The sequence below is a fragment of the Octopus bimaculoides genome, chromosome 3 (genome assembly GCF_001194135.2).
Source record: "Octopus bimaculoides isolate UCB-OBI-ISO-001 chromosome 3, ASM119413v2, whole genome shotgun sequence".
Classification (NCBI taxonomy): Eukaryota; Metazoa; Mollusca; class Cephalopoda; order Octopoda; family Octopodidae; genus Octopus; species Octopus bimaculoides.
The window spans coordinates 161,559,244-161,574,286 of record NC_068983.1 but is presented as its reverse complement, the minus strand read 5'-3'; the positions used below and the strand labels follow the sequence as shown (position 1 = coordinate 161,574,286).

At 35.4% G+C, this 15,043-nt stretch overlaps 1 protein-coding gene across 1 annotated transcript in view; it reads right to left on the bottom strand.

Annotated features, from left to right (window-relative positions):
* LOC106872545 (tetratricopeptide repeat protein 21B) overlaps nt 1-15,043 on the bottom strand; it is a 72,398-nt gene that overhangs the window by 50,409 nt on the left and 6,946 nt on the right. Inside the window, exons 3-12 of the mRNA XM_014919572.2 lie at nt 14,048-14,158; nt 13,067-13,131; nt 10,625-10,726; nt 7,822-7,913; nt 6,176-6,373; nt 5,260-5,344; nt 4,423-4,521; nt 3,394-3,586; nt 2,088-2,185; nt 1,053-1,160 (exon numbers count right to left, since the gene is read on the bottom strand). Of these exons, the coding sequence (XP_014775058.1) occupies nt 1,053-1,160; nt 2,088-2,185; nt 3,394-3,586; nt 4,423-4,521; nt 5,260-5,344; nt 6,176-6,373; nt 7,822-7,913; nt 10,625-10,726; nt 13,067-13,131; nt 14,048-14,158 (1,151 nt within the window). The remainder of the gene's footprint in view (nt 1-1,052; nt 1,161-2,087; nt 2,186-3,393; nt 3,587-4,422; nt 4,522-5,259; nt 5,345-6,175; nt 6,374-7,821; nt 7,914-10,624; nt 10,727-13,066; nt 13,132-14,047; nt 14,159-15,043) is intronic.

Sequence of the window (15,043 nt, the reverse complement as noted above, 5' to 3'; positions counted from 1 at the left end):
AGAGAGAGAGAGAGAGAGAGAGAGAGAGAGAGAGAGAGAGAGAGAGAGAGAGATAGGCAGGCATAGGTATGGTTACAAAGTTTGCTTCACAACCATGCAATGAAACTAATCTGGGTTCAGTTTCATTGCGTGGTGTCTTAGGCAAGTGTTTTCTACAATTGCTTTGGACCAAGCAATGCCTTGTTTGTGGAATTGGTAGGCAAAAACTGAGAAGAAACCTGTTGTATGTGTGTATTTATGTATGTGCATGTCATTTACATATGTTTTCATTAGTAATACCTGAGCAAAAGTAAAATCTTTGTTTACATTTTCTGCGAAGCAAAAGTCCCTTAGTTTTCAGTGGCATCACATGTCCTTCATTGCTAACGACGCCCAAAACCATGACATTTGCAGGAAATTTTGTGTGCATTACTCTTGGAACCTCAGAAGGGTCTGCACATAGCCATCTGTCATTTCTTCTGTTAGTTTTCTGGTCCTGGTCAAAGTTTTTCTCATCCGAGAAAAACCAAATCACACCATTTTCTGATAGATTTTTAAGTTTGTTCAAACGTCTTTTGGATTTAATTAAACGGTTTTGTTTTGTTTCTTCTGACATGAATTGACCTCTCCTCATCACATAAGATTCGTATCTGATGTCTTCATACACAACATTTCTGATTGTTTTTTCTGACACACAAAATTTTTTTGCAATTAACCTCATTGATTTTCCTAGATTGTCTTCAATATTTTGCTTAACTTCCTGAATAAATTCAAGTGTTCTGATAGATTCAAGCGTTTGAAATGACTTTTACGTCTTGATACCAAATCTTGTGGACAAAGGATCTTGCAACTTCCAGAAAATGAGAAATTTCTAAGTCCCCATGCTTAGCCTGCAAAGCCACAATCACAGCGTGTTTTTTCATTTCAATAGGAAGCATAAAGCCTGTAATTGTTATTTTCTGAAACAGAAGTTCAATAAAACTTAGTCAAATAAAATAACGAGTAAAAATGCATGTGTCCTCAAATACCATCCACACCCTGTGTGTATATATATATATAGAATAAAAAAGTACCTTGAAAGTTGAGAAGTGTTTATTAACAGCTTCATTTAACAACACAATGGTATTGTCTTCTTTGTTCTGTTTCTTTTTCCCAAGAACAGCACTCAAATAGTACAACTCCTACAAATAATCGATAATACAGAATATTTAAAGTAATCAAATTAAAAACACAAAAAGAAAGGACAAGAAATTAAAAATGATAAGGGTATAGGAAAGTGGTTATACACCATTAGGTGTACACCTGCTTTCCTATATTAAATTCTAAATAACAACGTAACGCTGACTCCGAACTATCAACACAACAATATTTATTTATGTAGGAAAATAGGCAGCTTTAAATTTGGTTGCTGAGACGCCTTCTGTGAGAGAGCATGGTTGCTGAGACGTTGGAATGTTGATGTGAGCTGTCCCCAGAGTTGGAAAGATGGAGAAACAGCTTGACACGTTCATGCTCATAGCCGCCCGGCCGGGAAAAGAGAGTGAAAAAAGCGGGAACGTTTAGATGTCGAACTCCACGCATGCGTGGACAAAAACGCAGCAATGGCGACTGTACCTTTGGCGCCATATGACGTCACTACAATGGTAACAAATTTCTTTTGTATTTTAAATGTTGAAGGAATGTTTTTAAGAAGCAGCAAAGAACTGATACTTTTAGTCTAAATACACATGTATGATATAAGAGGAAGCACAAATAATAAAACCAGCCAGCTTGCACTGATACTATATAACAATTATGAAACAAGAGATCAAGTGAGAATTTATTTCAGATAAACTGCATGATAGCTCACATTTAACAAAATTGGCTCAGATTTTCTAACAATGAGTTTAATAAACTATATTATAATGACATACGAAATTCTATTCACAAACTTATCTTTATCTTATATTTAATATCTTCAGTATATGGACGACTGTGGAACGTTCAAACTGATAATCTATATTGTCAATCTCAGTAGTAAATTTAATGAAAACACAAACGTCATTAACAATTTAGCAAAGCTGTGAGTACATGTGAACTGACTGTTTTTAGAAATATGTCCAACTTACAGCAGTGTGACCGATACTCATTTGAATCTCATTAAGAAACTCCAGCTGATGAGATGCATCTTCTATCTTATCCATAAGCAATTGGCATTCAATTATACCTAAAAGACAATAATGATAGTACTTAAGATTTAACAAACCAAAAGAAATATGACTGTAGGGTTCAAATATTAGAGGGAATGAAAAGTAGACATTATATAATGCAGTTTTACAAAGATCAAGAAAACTATCTTTTCTCCAGTAATTAACTGAGAAAAATATTGAAGTTTGTGTGATGCTGATTCAATTAAATTATTGCTAGTTTTTAGAATTAATTCTGTTCAGTTTCTATATTCTAGGGATATAGTGAGTGCATCATTTCCTGTAGGCTGTGGGTATTTTAGGGCTATGCTTATGATTTCATCAAGCCCTGAGGTTTCTAGACTTCCACATTATTGGTATGTAATGGAACAAAAGATTTAAAACCATGGTCTTATTTTGTGCTTGTGTTTTCTTTGTGAGTGTGTTTGCTTTTTTGATGAATGATTTGGGAAAAAAATTGATTGTGACAAAATAAGGCTCTCTTATAATAGATGATAATGAGTCTACTTGTGACCAGAAGTGAACACTTTTAAGTCCTATAACAAAATTCAATGATTGATTATCCATTCTTCTAACATTTACAGAGCTTCTTATTTTCACAGAAATTATTGCCACATTTCTTTATACATTAAAGTTTATTTCAATCCAAGAATTCCAAATAAATAGGTGCCTATCTGGAGGATTTCAAAGTGATTTTATTGAGATTTCTTACCCTGTTGCAGGTTGATATTGTGGAAGAAATAGGTTCTCCAAGATGATTCAAGAGCAAGATAATTGATATAGAATTTATTTTGGTGGCTTTTCAAAATGCAAATGACCACATGCATGTTGCACAGAAACTTTGTTGAGCCAAGTAGTTTTCTCTAATAACAAAAACCCACTATTTTTCAGTCATATAATCTATCAACAAATGTATTTTGGCATAAGTTAATTTTGACAGAACTTTCAAGTACAAAACACAATACAAATTGAGCAGTATGTACATGATTATGCTTAGAAAACAAAACAAACACTTTCTAACATGTAGCTTGGTCTAAAATATACTCTTAGGCATTATAAAAGTCCTTCTGAAATCCTAATGAAAGTCAAAATGTGAGGGATGATGTATTTCCAAAGGTGGAGCAAGAGTACAAAAGTTTTTAAACACTAGTATAATTTATTAAAGTTATTTTTTAACTTGAGCAATGACATAACTGCTGGTTGAATAAAATCATATGAAAGATTATACCAGTGACTGCAGGTAGGTGGGTTTCATCCAGCTTAATTGTCTCTTTGTAATTTTCCATAGCTTCTTTGATTTTTCCACTTAGAAGAAACTGGTAAGCTACTTCCCTCATGTATTCAGCATTGCAGTTACCTTCTTCAACAGAGCACTGGGCTAATGTATGTGTGTGTTGTAGAATCAATTCATTGCGGCCACACTGAAATATTTTGGAGAGAGAGAGAAATAGAGTTTTAACTTACTAATTAACAAGCACTTGATAAACATTATATATTTTTTATGGCACTCCGTCGCTTACGACGTCGAGGGTTCCAGTTGATCTGATCAACGGAACAGCCTGCTCATGAAATTAACGTGCAAGTGGCTGAGCACTCCACAGACACGTGTACCCTTAACGTAGTTCTCGGGGAGATTCAGCGTGACACGGTGTGACAAGGCTGGCCCTTCGAAATACAGGTACAACAGAAACAGGAAGTAAGAGTGAGAGAAAGTTGTGGTGAAAGAGTACAGCAGGGTTCACCACCATCCCCTGCCGGAGCCTCGTGGAGCTTTTAGGTGTTTTTGCTCAATGAACACTCACGACGTCCGGTCTGGGAATCAAAACCGCGATCCTATGACTGCAAGTCCGCTGCCCTAACTACTGGGCCATTGCGCCTCCACAAACATTATATATATATATAAAACAGCCTTCAGCACAGTTTACCTCAACTAATTTCCACTCTCAAAATTTGATAGAACATCTTGGGAGCTACAGCTGGAAACACTTAAGGGGCTGTAAAGTGAGATTGAGCTCATGACAATGTGGCTGCAAAATGAATTTAACCACGATACATGGCTGTAATATTAATATGAATATACATTCAAACTATGAAGAGATAAAGGTATCTGCTTTAAAACAGGCTTAAGACATGCTGAGTAATACATTGTATGCAATGGGAGCTGTTTTGCTGTAAACAGTTATTTTTTTACTAAGTGGTCCAATGTTTCTCTTAAAACAGAATGCAACTACAAATCAAAATAAAATTCTTCACTTACAATTCGGGAGAAAAGTGATGCCCTCTTATGGTATATGGAGTAGCTTGACTGTTCAACTTTATTCAAGCTATTCAGCAACCTCTCAAGATATCCTGAAGCCTACCAAGTAAAGCAATAAGAAATTGTAATATTAATATGAAGTTGAGTAGAATACATGGAGAATACATATGAAATTTATCAATTTTCATTTGTTCTTTAACTGGTTTCAGTTACTGCACTTTGGTTATGTTATGGCACTGCCTTCAAGAAGCTTAATCAATTATAGCAATCCCACTTGTTGTTGTTGGCCTCCTTTTGTCTTGGGGGACAGTGGAGTTGCACATAAAAATAATCCAGTCTGGTTTTTACTCCAGTTTTGTGCAGACATGGGCTAGATGCAAGAAAATCCTGGGTAGCCCAATCATCAGGATTCCTCTCTCGACCTTGCTGATCATTATCAGTATTTCCTATCATCTGCACCCCCGACCCTTCTTCATCACTCATTACGTTAACCTCTACCTCCACCTGTTTATCACCCCTGAAAGCATCCACACACTCACCCCCTCCCATGACCCACTGTCTGTATCCTTCCTTTCTTATGCCAGTCTTCTTGTTCTTTTGTTCTAGCACGCTATCGTTACTTCTTATTTATCTCCTTCCATCATGTATCTACTGCTTTTAAATGAAGAAGAGTAAATTTTCATTATCTTCAATATGGTATAATATAATGGCAATCTTTTCAAATGACTTATTAACCAGTCTTCTGTAACCCAGCATTCTAAAATGACCTTTTCAGCTTATAAAATTAACCTTTCTAAAGATGATAAATATATGAAATTAGTGAAAAATCACACTTACTTCGTTATAGTCTCCTAAACAACACAGATGATAGAGAGTAATTATGGTTAATGCTTCAATATTGAACTGATCTATATCTAGAGCCCTGAAATGTAGCAAAATAAATGAAACACAACCAGAACAAATATCAATAAAAATTATCATATAAATCTTCAAAGTTATAGTCTTAAATTTTTTCACATGGTTGAATATTAATATTGTAAAAGTTTAGATGATTTGCAATTGATATGCTGCAAAGGTGACACCTCTTCAAAAAATATTGCTGGGTAACAGTTCTTGTATTTATAAAAAAGTTCTAGAGTATTTTTAAATGAAATAACTGAGAAACAGAAAATTAATTTATTCATTCCAAAATTCATTTTCATTGCGTGATCATTACCAACATCGTCTTCCTGGCACTTGGGCACGTGAAAAGATGTTCGAGCGGGTTTGTTGCCAGTACCGCTGGACTGGCTCTTGTGCAGGTGGCACGTAAAATACACCATTTCGAGCGTGGCTGTTGCCAGTACCTCCTGACTGGCCTTCATGCCAGTGGCATGTAAAAGCACCCACTACACTCTTGGAGTGGTTGGCGTTAGGAAGAGCATCCAGCTGTAGAAACTCTGCCAAATCAGATTGGAGCCTGGTGTAGCCATCTGGTTTCACCAGTCCTCAGTCAAATCGTCCAACCCATGCTAGCATGGAAAGCGGACGTTAAACGATGATGATGATGTGAATGTTGTTGCTATTATCTTCTTCAAATTAGAAGGGGAAAAAAGGTAGGAAAATTTTAGGTAAGAATAGTAATTTCTATTTGAATAAGTTATTCTTTTTAAATATTGACTGACCTAACAAGTAAATATGGAGTAAAATTACTAAATAAATAAAAGAAATAATTATAAAAACAAAAAGCAGAACTTGAAAAGTGAGAACTTACAGATATGCAGTTTCTACTGCTTGATCCCAGTCTTTCAACGCTAGTTGTATCTTCATTTTTTCCTCTAGGGCTGGAAGAAAGTCAGAACGACCAACAATGAGCTGATTAGCAATTTCTAATGCCTTATTGAAGCTGCAGCGGGCCATAAAACATCGAATCAAACCTAAAAAGGCATTGACCTCATTAGCACCATCAGACCTGCGGAAATAGAGAAACAATTGTATGAATATATAAAAGAAAAGACCTTCTGTCATTCTCAGAATAGAAGACAGCATTCAGATTTGTACCACTACCAAACAAAATACAAGACCAGGAATGCCTTCCTAATTGTTCTTATCAGCAAAAGACACATGAATAGGGAACCAACATTTTGGTCTTGGACAAGAATGACATTTTGGTTTCCATCAATAGAATGTAGCCTAAATTAATTGAATTTCATGACATGTTGCCAAGATTCTCATATTTTTATCATGCCTAGGAGCCTAAAGAAAAAGCAATGTCCTCCATGTCATAGAGACCTCTTAAACTAAAGTAGTGGTGAATTAGTGTGGTTAATGCTTAATTTAAACTGTAGTTTAATATTTAACAGCAAAGGAAACAAATAAACGAGAATATAATCAAATCAAATTAATTACATGAAAATGTAGTACATTAAACTGAAGTTTTCTCTCCAGAGTCAATGGATAAGTTTGATAATAAATAAACAAACAAACTTGCTTTTTACTCCTACCTGAACACTCAATTTTGTGAAGTTTGAGCCAAAACCCAATTAAATGAGAGCTTGTGATCAGAAAGCAGACCAATATTTCTATCTGCTTTGTTGCTTACCAGGTCTACTATATTCATTACATACACTCTGCATTGAGCATAGGATCTTACAAATTCAGTGACAAACAAAGCAATCAGAGCCAGCTGGTATGTTAAAACATATTTGAAGTAAAACAAAAGGCTATAATGTTCTGCTATGCCAATAACAGTAGGGAAATTGTTTGCAAGGACAGATAGCCCTCTGCCCAGGGTTGGTTGCTTGTGATTCAGATTGTTCAAAGTTTAACAGACTAAATAGTAGCTAATACATGTTAGAGTCATCAACAAGTGTTTCTTTTTAATTTTTTTTTTATAGTTGTAAATGTTAATTATATCGCAATCTAAATAAAGACCAAGTTTCAAGAGATTAAAGCCAAACTAAGTCAGGGTACAATCATTAAAAAGATTGATTGTGGTTAGCTGGTAGTACGTGATTAATTGTAGTGACAGAAATATAAAGCAACTATGTAGAACTCAAATTATTTTCCCCATCACAAGAAAACTAGCATTTGTAACAATAAATAAACACATATAGAGACAGTAGATGATCTCATTGCAAAGGCTATTATTTATATAGAATGTTTAATTTTGTGATGTATGCAGTTCTTAAGGGAGATACCTGACTTTTCGAAGTGCATGGTATCTGAATTTTGAAGCTACTAACATATCTATTTACATTAAATTTTGTTAATTTAAAATTGTCAATTTATCTTCATATTCCTCACAAAACACTGGATACTACTATTGATTTTGCTGAGAATTCTAAAGTTAAACACCAGCTCTACAATATTTACTTTTTCTATTGGATATTCATCATACAAAAATTAAAATGCACTTACATTCGAGTAATTTCATCAAAATATTTGAAAGCCCTTTTACCATGTGGGTCTTTGCCAGATTCCAGTTCTAACCAACCTTTTAGTGCTAAAGACTAGAAAAGCAAAGTATACAAGGAACATTTACTTACAACACTTTATAAAAAACAAAGCAAAAAAAAAAAATTATACTTTTTAGTTTAATTCTTTAGTTGCCTCCTATACTTGTAGATATCCTTGAAAAAAACTCAAGTGCATTTAAATAAAATATAAATCGTTTCTTGGACCTTGATTAACTCAGGTTTCTGGAGTGTTAAATAGATAAGAAACAATCTCCCCTGGATAAGATTTTAATATATTGCAAGTAACTTTCCCTGAAGTTTTGGTACCCATTCCTGTTCACTAGGTAAACAAAGAAATGAAGAATTAAGTCTTTTGCCCAGAGATAATAAAATGCCTACTGAGGATTTAAACTCAGTAACCATTAACTTGTTATCCCAAACCACATCCACTAAAATATTTTTCTCTACAAGTGTCTTAATATTTTATGGTGGTATGTTAATATCCACTCACAGCCAAATGGCTCAATCTAATGTAGTGAGTGAACAATGTGGTTAGAATTGCATGAGACTTTCTCCTTTCTATTATTAAATATCATGTGAAAGTTCAGCTCTTTAGCTTTCAGCTGAAGCATCATTGTACAATAATTAGTTATATCTAAAACAATCATGCCATGTTGATCTTTTTAAAGTGGAACAACAATGTTTATACTTAGTTATGGAAAGAAGAATATATAAAAGGATGCACCCATTACACTCTCAGAGTGGTTGGCATCCAGCTGTAGAAATCATGGCAAATCAGACTGGTGTCTGGTGCAGCCTTCCAGCCCTAGTCAATTTGTCCAACACATGTCAGCATGGACAATGGATGTTAAATGATGATGATGATTGATTTTCACATTGAATTGAAATCTTTTTCTGCATGATAAGCATTGCCATACAAATATAAATACTTAGCTATTACTTAGTTTATTTTGAGGTTTCTGGATTATTGCTTCATTTTATAACTTGTTTTGACTGACTTTTGATGTTTTACCAAAACATATTGGCTCATCCCATAAATAATGTGTTTTTTTTCAATTGCATGAACTAAAAGTCGGAGGGGGATGAGATAAATTACCTGCATCAACTTGCTATAAAAGCAGGTAGTAATTTTACCTTGTCCTTATTCTTAGTGCAAGTTTTGAAGAGTGCAGTTCGATTTTAACAGTTATTTTTTCAAAGCTATAATGGAAGTGGCAAAGGAGCATATTCAGCACATTTAGCTTTATGAGTTCAATAAAGGCAACAACACAAAGAGTGCAAAGAATATTAATGCAGTATATGGAGATTGGACAATAAGCGTAAGCCAGTGTGAATGGTGGTTCCAGAAATTTCAAGTCAGAAACTACAGCCTAGAAGATGAGCCTCGTCCTGAAAGATCTGTAGAGCTCATGAGAATGTCTTGCAAACCCTGGTGGAACAAAATCCCATCGTAACTGTTGATGAACTAGCAGAAAAACTTGAATTTGGTCTCTCAACCATTCATCAACACCTGTGTGCCATCAGAAAAGTCTGCAAATTGGGTCAATGGGTTCATCACAAACTTTCCGAGTCTAATTGCGTGCAGCGAATGAATGTGTGCTCTTCTTGGTGTCACATCTCATGAAAGAATCTTTTTTAGACCAAATAGTGACTGGTGATGAGAAATTGGTTCTCTATAAAAATGTTAAGTGTGAAAGACAGTGGGTAGGGAAAGGAGAAACACCGGCACCCCAGGCTAAAGAAGGCCTTCACCCAGGTAAGGTGTTGTTATCAGTATGAAAGGTTTAGTCCACTTTGAACTTTTAAACCCAAACTAAATGATAACAAAGGAGATCTACTGTGAGAAGCTTAAGTCAGCGCTTGAAGGAAAACGACCATCTTTGGTTTCAAGACGAAAGGTCTTCTTCCATCAGAATAATGCTCAGCCACATTCCAAAGGCTAGAGCAGTTTGAATGGGAAATGATGCCCCACCCACCATATTTGCTGGACATTGCCCCATTTGATTATCACTTATTCCACAGTCTTAAAATCATTTCGACAGAAAAAATATGAATTCTGTAGATGAGGTCAGAACAGTACAGGAGGAGCATTTTTCGTCACAGACAAGTAAATTTTAGAAGAGGGGCCTTACAAGACTACCAGATAGATGGAAGAGCACTGTAGAAAATGAAGGAAAGTAAATTTTAGATTATCTTAATTTTGAAAAATAAAAGAAGTATAAAAAAAAAACTGCATTATTTATGGAATGACCCAATATTTTACACCTGGAATTTTCTGGTCACTATAGTGAAATTTCACATGTTGACAGAAAACGACCTCTAGTTACAGAGCTTGATTGAGCAAGAGAGCCAAAATTACAAGGGTAAATATATTAGCACATTTTATTGAAGTAGCTTCTACGTTAATGATTCTATATATAAGCATTTATCATCAACAAAGTAAAAGGCTTTATTTTTCATGACTGCGTGACTTAGGAGCATCAATCACACAACATTAAACAAATATTCTCAAGCTTAACAAGAGTACTATAGCTAGATTTAAGAAATGTATGAAAGAAATTTGAGCAGTTGTTACTTCTTCTATTAACAAAATTAGATTTTTTCACTTTGTAATAATCATGTGTCACAATATATAGCTTTGAATATGGCAGGAATCTTGATACATAGCTGAGACTCGATATGGAAGAAACAACAGCAATAGAAACAGCAACAATAAAACAGTGCAGCTTTCTGAGAAAACTTACCTGCTTATTTTGTTCATTCAGCTTTAGTGCTCTGTCAAGATATTCTTTTGATTTATCATATTTTTCAATCAAGAACAGCAAAGTTCCAGCATAAAAAAGACTCTGAAGAAAAAGACTACTTTTTAATACAGTACAACAGTAATGTATAATAAAAACAATAATTGTTAGAAACAAAACCCATTTGAGCAAAAGAAGTTTCTATTGATAAAACACTCCAACAATTCAGCAGTGTCACACAAACTCACCAAAGGGGCAAGTTAAATACATGCGCATACAAAGGTTTTAGTATGTAAGAAAGAAGACAGAACTCTGGTGTCTTTGAGGAAATGGTCTTGCTCACTCTACAGAAAAGGCTGCACCCAGTGTAAACTTGGGATGCACAAGAGATGGAGTGGAATCACTGGCAGACTAACAGAGCAATATTAAGCTTCCTATGTGACAGATGCAGTAGAGCAGTATATTCTGTCAACACACTGGAAATAGAGTACCTTGAATGCCTGGATGGCTAATTAGTAGTTAATAGCTTTTGTTACCTGGGAGATGTTATCAGCAAAGAAGGTGGTTGCTCTGAAACTTTAGTAGCCAGAGTAAGAAAGGGTTTGAGAAAGTTCAGGGAGCTACTACTACTGGCAACCAAGGTCTTTTCCCACAAAATAAAAGGCAGCTTGTATGATACTTGCAGCAGAACTGCAATGTTGCCTGGTAGTGAGACATGGGCCTGAAAAGCAGAGGACAGGAAAAGACTGGGGAAAATGAGGTGGGTGAGAATGCTCCATTGGCTGTGCAATGTGAGTGTGCATAAATGACATAGTATGTGCTGAGAGAAGAACTGGCGGCGATCATTCGGTACAAGTTCTCTAAATGCCAAATCATTTGACAATCGCTTGACAATCGGACGTTAGTCAGTGACAGCCTCTTTCCCCCTCCCTTCCCCATCTCTCTCTCTGTCTATCTCTTTCACACTCTCTCTCTATCTACCTCTTTCCCTACTGATTATCAACCAGTAGTCAGCTGGTCAACATGTCTTTGTTTACATCAATTCAGCAATTTCCGTAAAGAAAGAGGGAACGGGCGTTAGTAGAGAGAGAGAGAGAGAGAGAGAGAGAGAGAGAGAGAGAGAGAGAGAGAGAGAGCGAGAGCGAGTGATAAGTGACATGTGTTTTTAAGAGAGAGATCAGTTCATGCCTCTGGTCCTCATGTTGTAGAACATTGGCAAAACTCCTCCTTTTTGCCCTTCCCATGGCCAAACAAATCTATTGTGTAGTTCCTCTTTTAGCTACTTGGTATCCTCTTCTACCCTCATTCTTCCAATCCTTTCATGCCAGTCTCTGTTTTCATGGCTCTGTCTACTTCACCATTCCACTACCATGTCATCTTTAGTCTCGTTGGAACTTTGCACCGATAACAGATTTGGTCTGTAGTCCTCAATAGGTTGTCCTGTAAGAACTTCCAGTTAACCTCTATGTTCTACATCTGTCTCTTCCTCCTTGTTTGATGCTTTAATTAGAACATCTCTATATCTGTGACTGTTCAATAGACTTTTGAGCTTCCATATCTTTCTTTTCCAGATTAATTTGCTCTTAGTCTGAAGTTACTAACTAGTAGTAGGTAGTACATTCTTCACCAAGAAAAAACATTATCGCAATTCCAATAACGGACAGAGTCAACGTCTATTGAAAATGTTGAAAGTCGCAACGAAAATTTTAGCAAAAATAAATAAGCAAATGAGTGGAAATCGGTGTGTTAAGTTAAAAAGGCACTAAAAGAGTTCTCACTTACTCCCATTGTTTACAGCAATGCTTGGAAGTAATGTGTGTAGAGTGTGGTCATCTCACCACAACACAGAGGTTCCATCAGTGACTATGGCAGAGAAAGTATGTGTGTGTGTGTGTGTATGTAAAAAGACATGGCTTGAAGATTATTATGGCCAAGAATCTTTCCAAACATCAAATTTCACTTAAAAGGAACAAGATTTCAAGAGAGTTCTAGGAGTGCTTCCATCAATGGAAACAATGCTGGATAAAGTGTGTGGCATAAGAAGGGAACTATTGTGATGGAGATTAAATGCGAAATTGATATGCACTGGAGTTTTCTTTTCATAGCACCAGTCTTGATACGCTTTCATCAGACATTGGGTGTGTGTGTGAGTATATGCAATTTTCAGACAAACAAATAAATTATATGAGAATATCAACATCTATCTATATCGATGCTAATGTTTCTGTATACTTGATTCTGTACACACGCACACATACATACATATATACAATGCACAGAATCAAACATACCAAAATATACATTCGTATCAATGTAGATAGTTATTAATATTTTCATATAGTTTACATCTTTTTTTGAAAATTGCAGGTTTCATTTACTGCTATAAGCACTCCTGTATTACTTCCATTCTTAAAATCCTATAAAAACCAAATTTAATCAACACACCCTTTCACCAGCCTGCTTTCTTTCCTCTTTTAGTTTTCGGTCAAGTTCTTGTAGTTCTTCACGATCTACAATGAAAGATAATAAAAATTTAAATACTGTTACATGTTTATAAACTTCCCTCATTAAAATACTGTTAAATGTTTATAAACTTCCCTCATTAAAATACTGTTACATGTTTATAAACTTCCTTCATTTTTCTCCCTTCAGTATACAAATCAGAAAAGTATAAAACCTAAAAATACTGAAAGGCAAAGTACATTCATTTCTTTTGTAGATCTGTAATTTTAACTAGATTCAGTTCATGATTTATCTCTCTGTATGAAATGAGGGAGCTTTGATGTGATCATTCAACTTGCTAGAAATAATAACCATATCTTCCTCAAATCACATGCAGTAATCATAAACAATGCTGTTCTAGACACAATGACAAGAAGACAGGATGGTCAGGTTTGAACAACTTTGTTATTGGTCTGGTCAGTCAAAGCTGATGTGGAGACTAAACAACAACATGAATGCATGAAATAAAATCCTGCTTGGGCAACCAAAATTAAGTACCATTAACAACCCACAAGATTTCTGAGAACTTTTAGCTTTAACCTGTGTTATAATCAATAGATTAGTCAGATTTTGCAATACTAACCCACTTAGAACTGAAAAAAAGTACTCTTCTTTGATCCATATCATCATAAAGCCAAACACATTTGGTACTTTGCCCTCAATAAAAGATCCACAAACATAATACCATGCTCATTTTTCACTGCACACACATATCTACACAACTAGCTACACATCCTTCATTGGTTGAATTGACAGGAGTATCCCAGTTTCTTGGCTGGCAAACCAGGTTCAGAAGGTCTTGTATGGTGAGAAGAAACCAACAATGATGAAAAAAAATCATGATTAGACCACTGAGTGCTCTGCAAATAAAAAGGAATTAATTGTTGGAAAACTATTTTACAAGAAGAATAAAGTTCCACCTACTATTATTCTTTAACTTCTTGTAACCATAAATTAGAGCCAGGATTGAACCCAAATTAACGTCTACCTTGTCTTTCAGTTGTTGAAAGGCATGCATACTTTCTGGAACCCGACCTATGGAAAAAACAAAAAGAAATGCATAGATTTTGTTGTGTCTCAAAAGAAAGAAAGATTTTAGAAGATAAAGATTCAATGATAATATTTTCTTCATTATCAGTATGATGTAATTTTTTTTTTAAAATCTCAACCAAATTTGTGCAGCAAATTAGTAGAAAATATTTATAAGGAAGTGAACATCTGAAGGAACAGAAAATTCTTGATCAAACGGGAAAGAATAGCTGGGGTTTATCCTATTCTCCGTCCCTGACATTCCATCCCTGTCAGGGATGGAATGTCAGGGACAGAGGACAAAATAAAACAACATTTGCAGGAGCAATATGTTCAAACAAAAGCAACCCATTAGAAACATCCAAATAAACTTATAAGCATGTGTAGAAAAAGGAAATGTTACATTAACTACTCTAGTAGTTTATTAAACAAGTTGCATATCTTGAATGAAATGTCAATGAGATACTATCCTCACATGTTCAATTTAAAGTTTTCTTATAATGGTGGCAATAGCATCAATCACAATCACTTTACTTCAAAGTAATATTTTTCACTACCTTTCTGTATGCATTGCACAAGATATTCATTTTAGACGAAATAGAAGGGGATATAGCATCATACAACGTGGAAGACAATTGGAGATTTCTGCGGGACAACCTGTTGAGAGCCACAGACCAGATCTGTGGCTGGTGTAAAGTCCCCTCTCGACCCAGAGTAACGTGGTGGTGGAACAAGGATGTAGACGGGGCTATTAGACAAAAGAAACAGGCTTGGAAGGACTGGAAGAACGGTGGTAGCAGGGAATTGTACCAATCTGCCAGAAGGGAAGCTAGGCGACAGGTTTATTTAGCCAGAGGAGAAGCAGATAAGAAAAGATTTGCCAATGTTCTG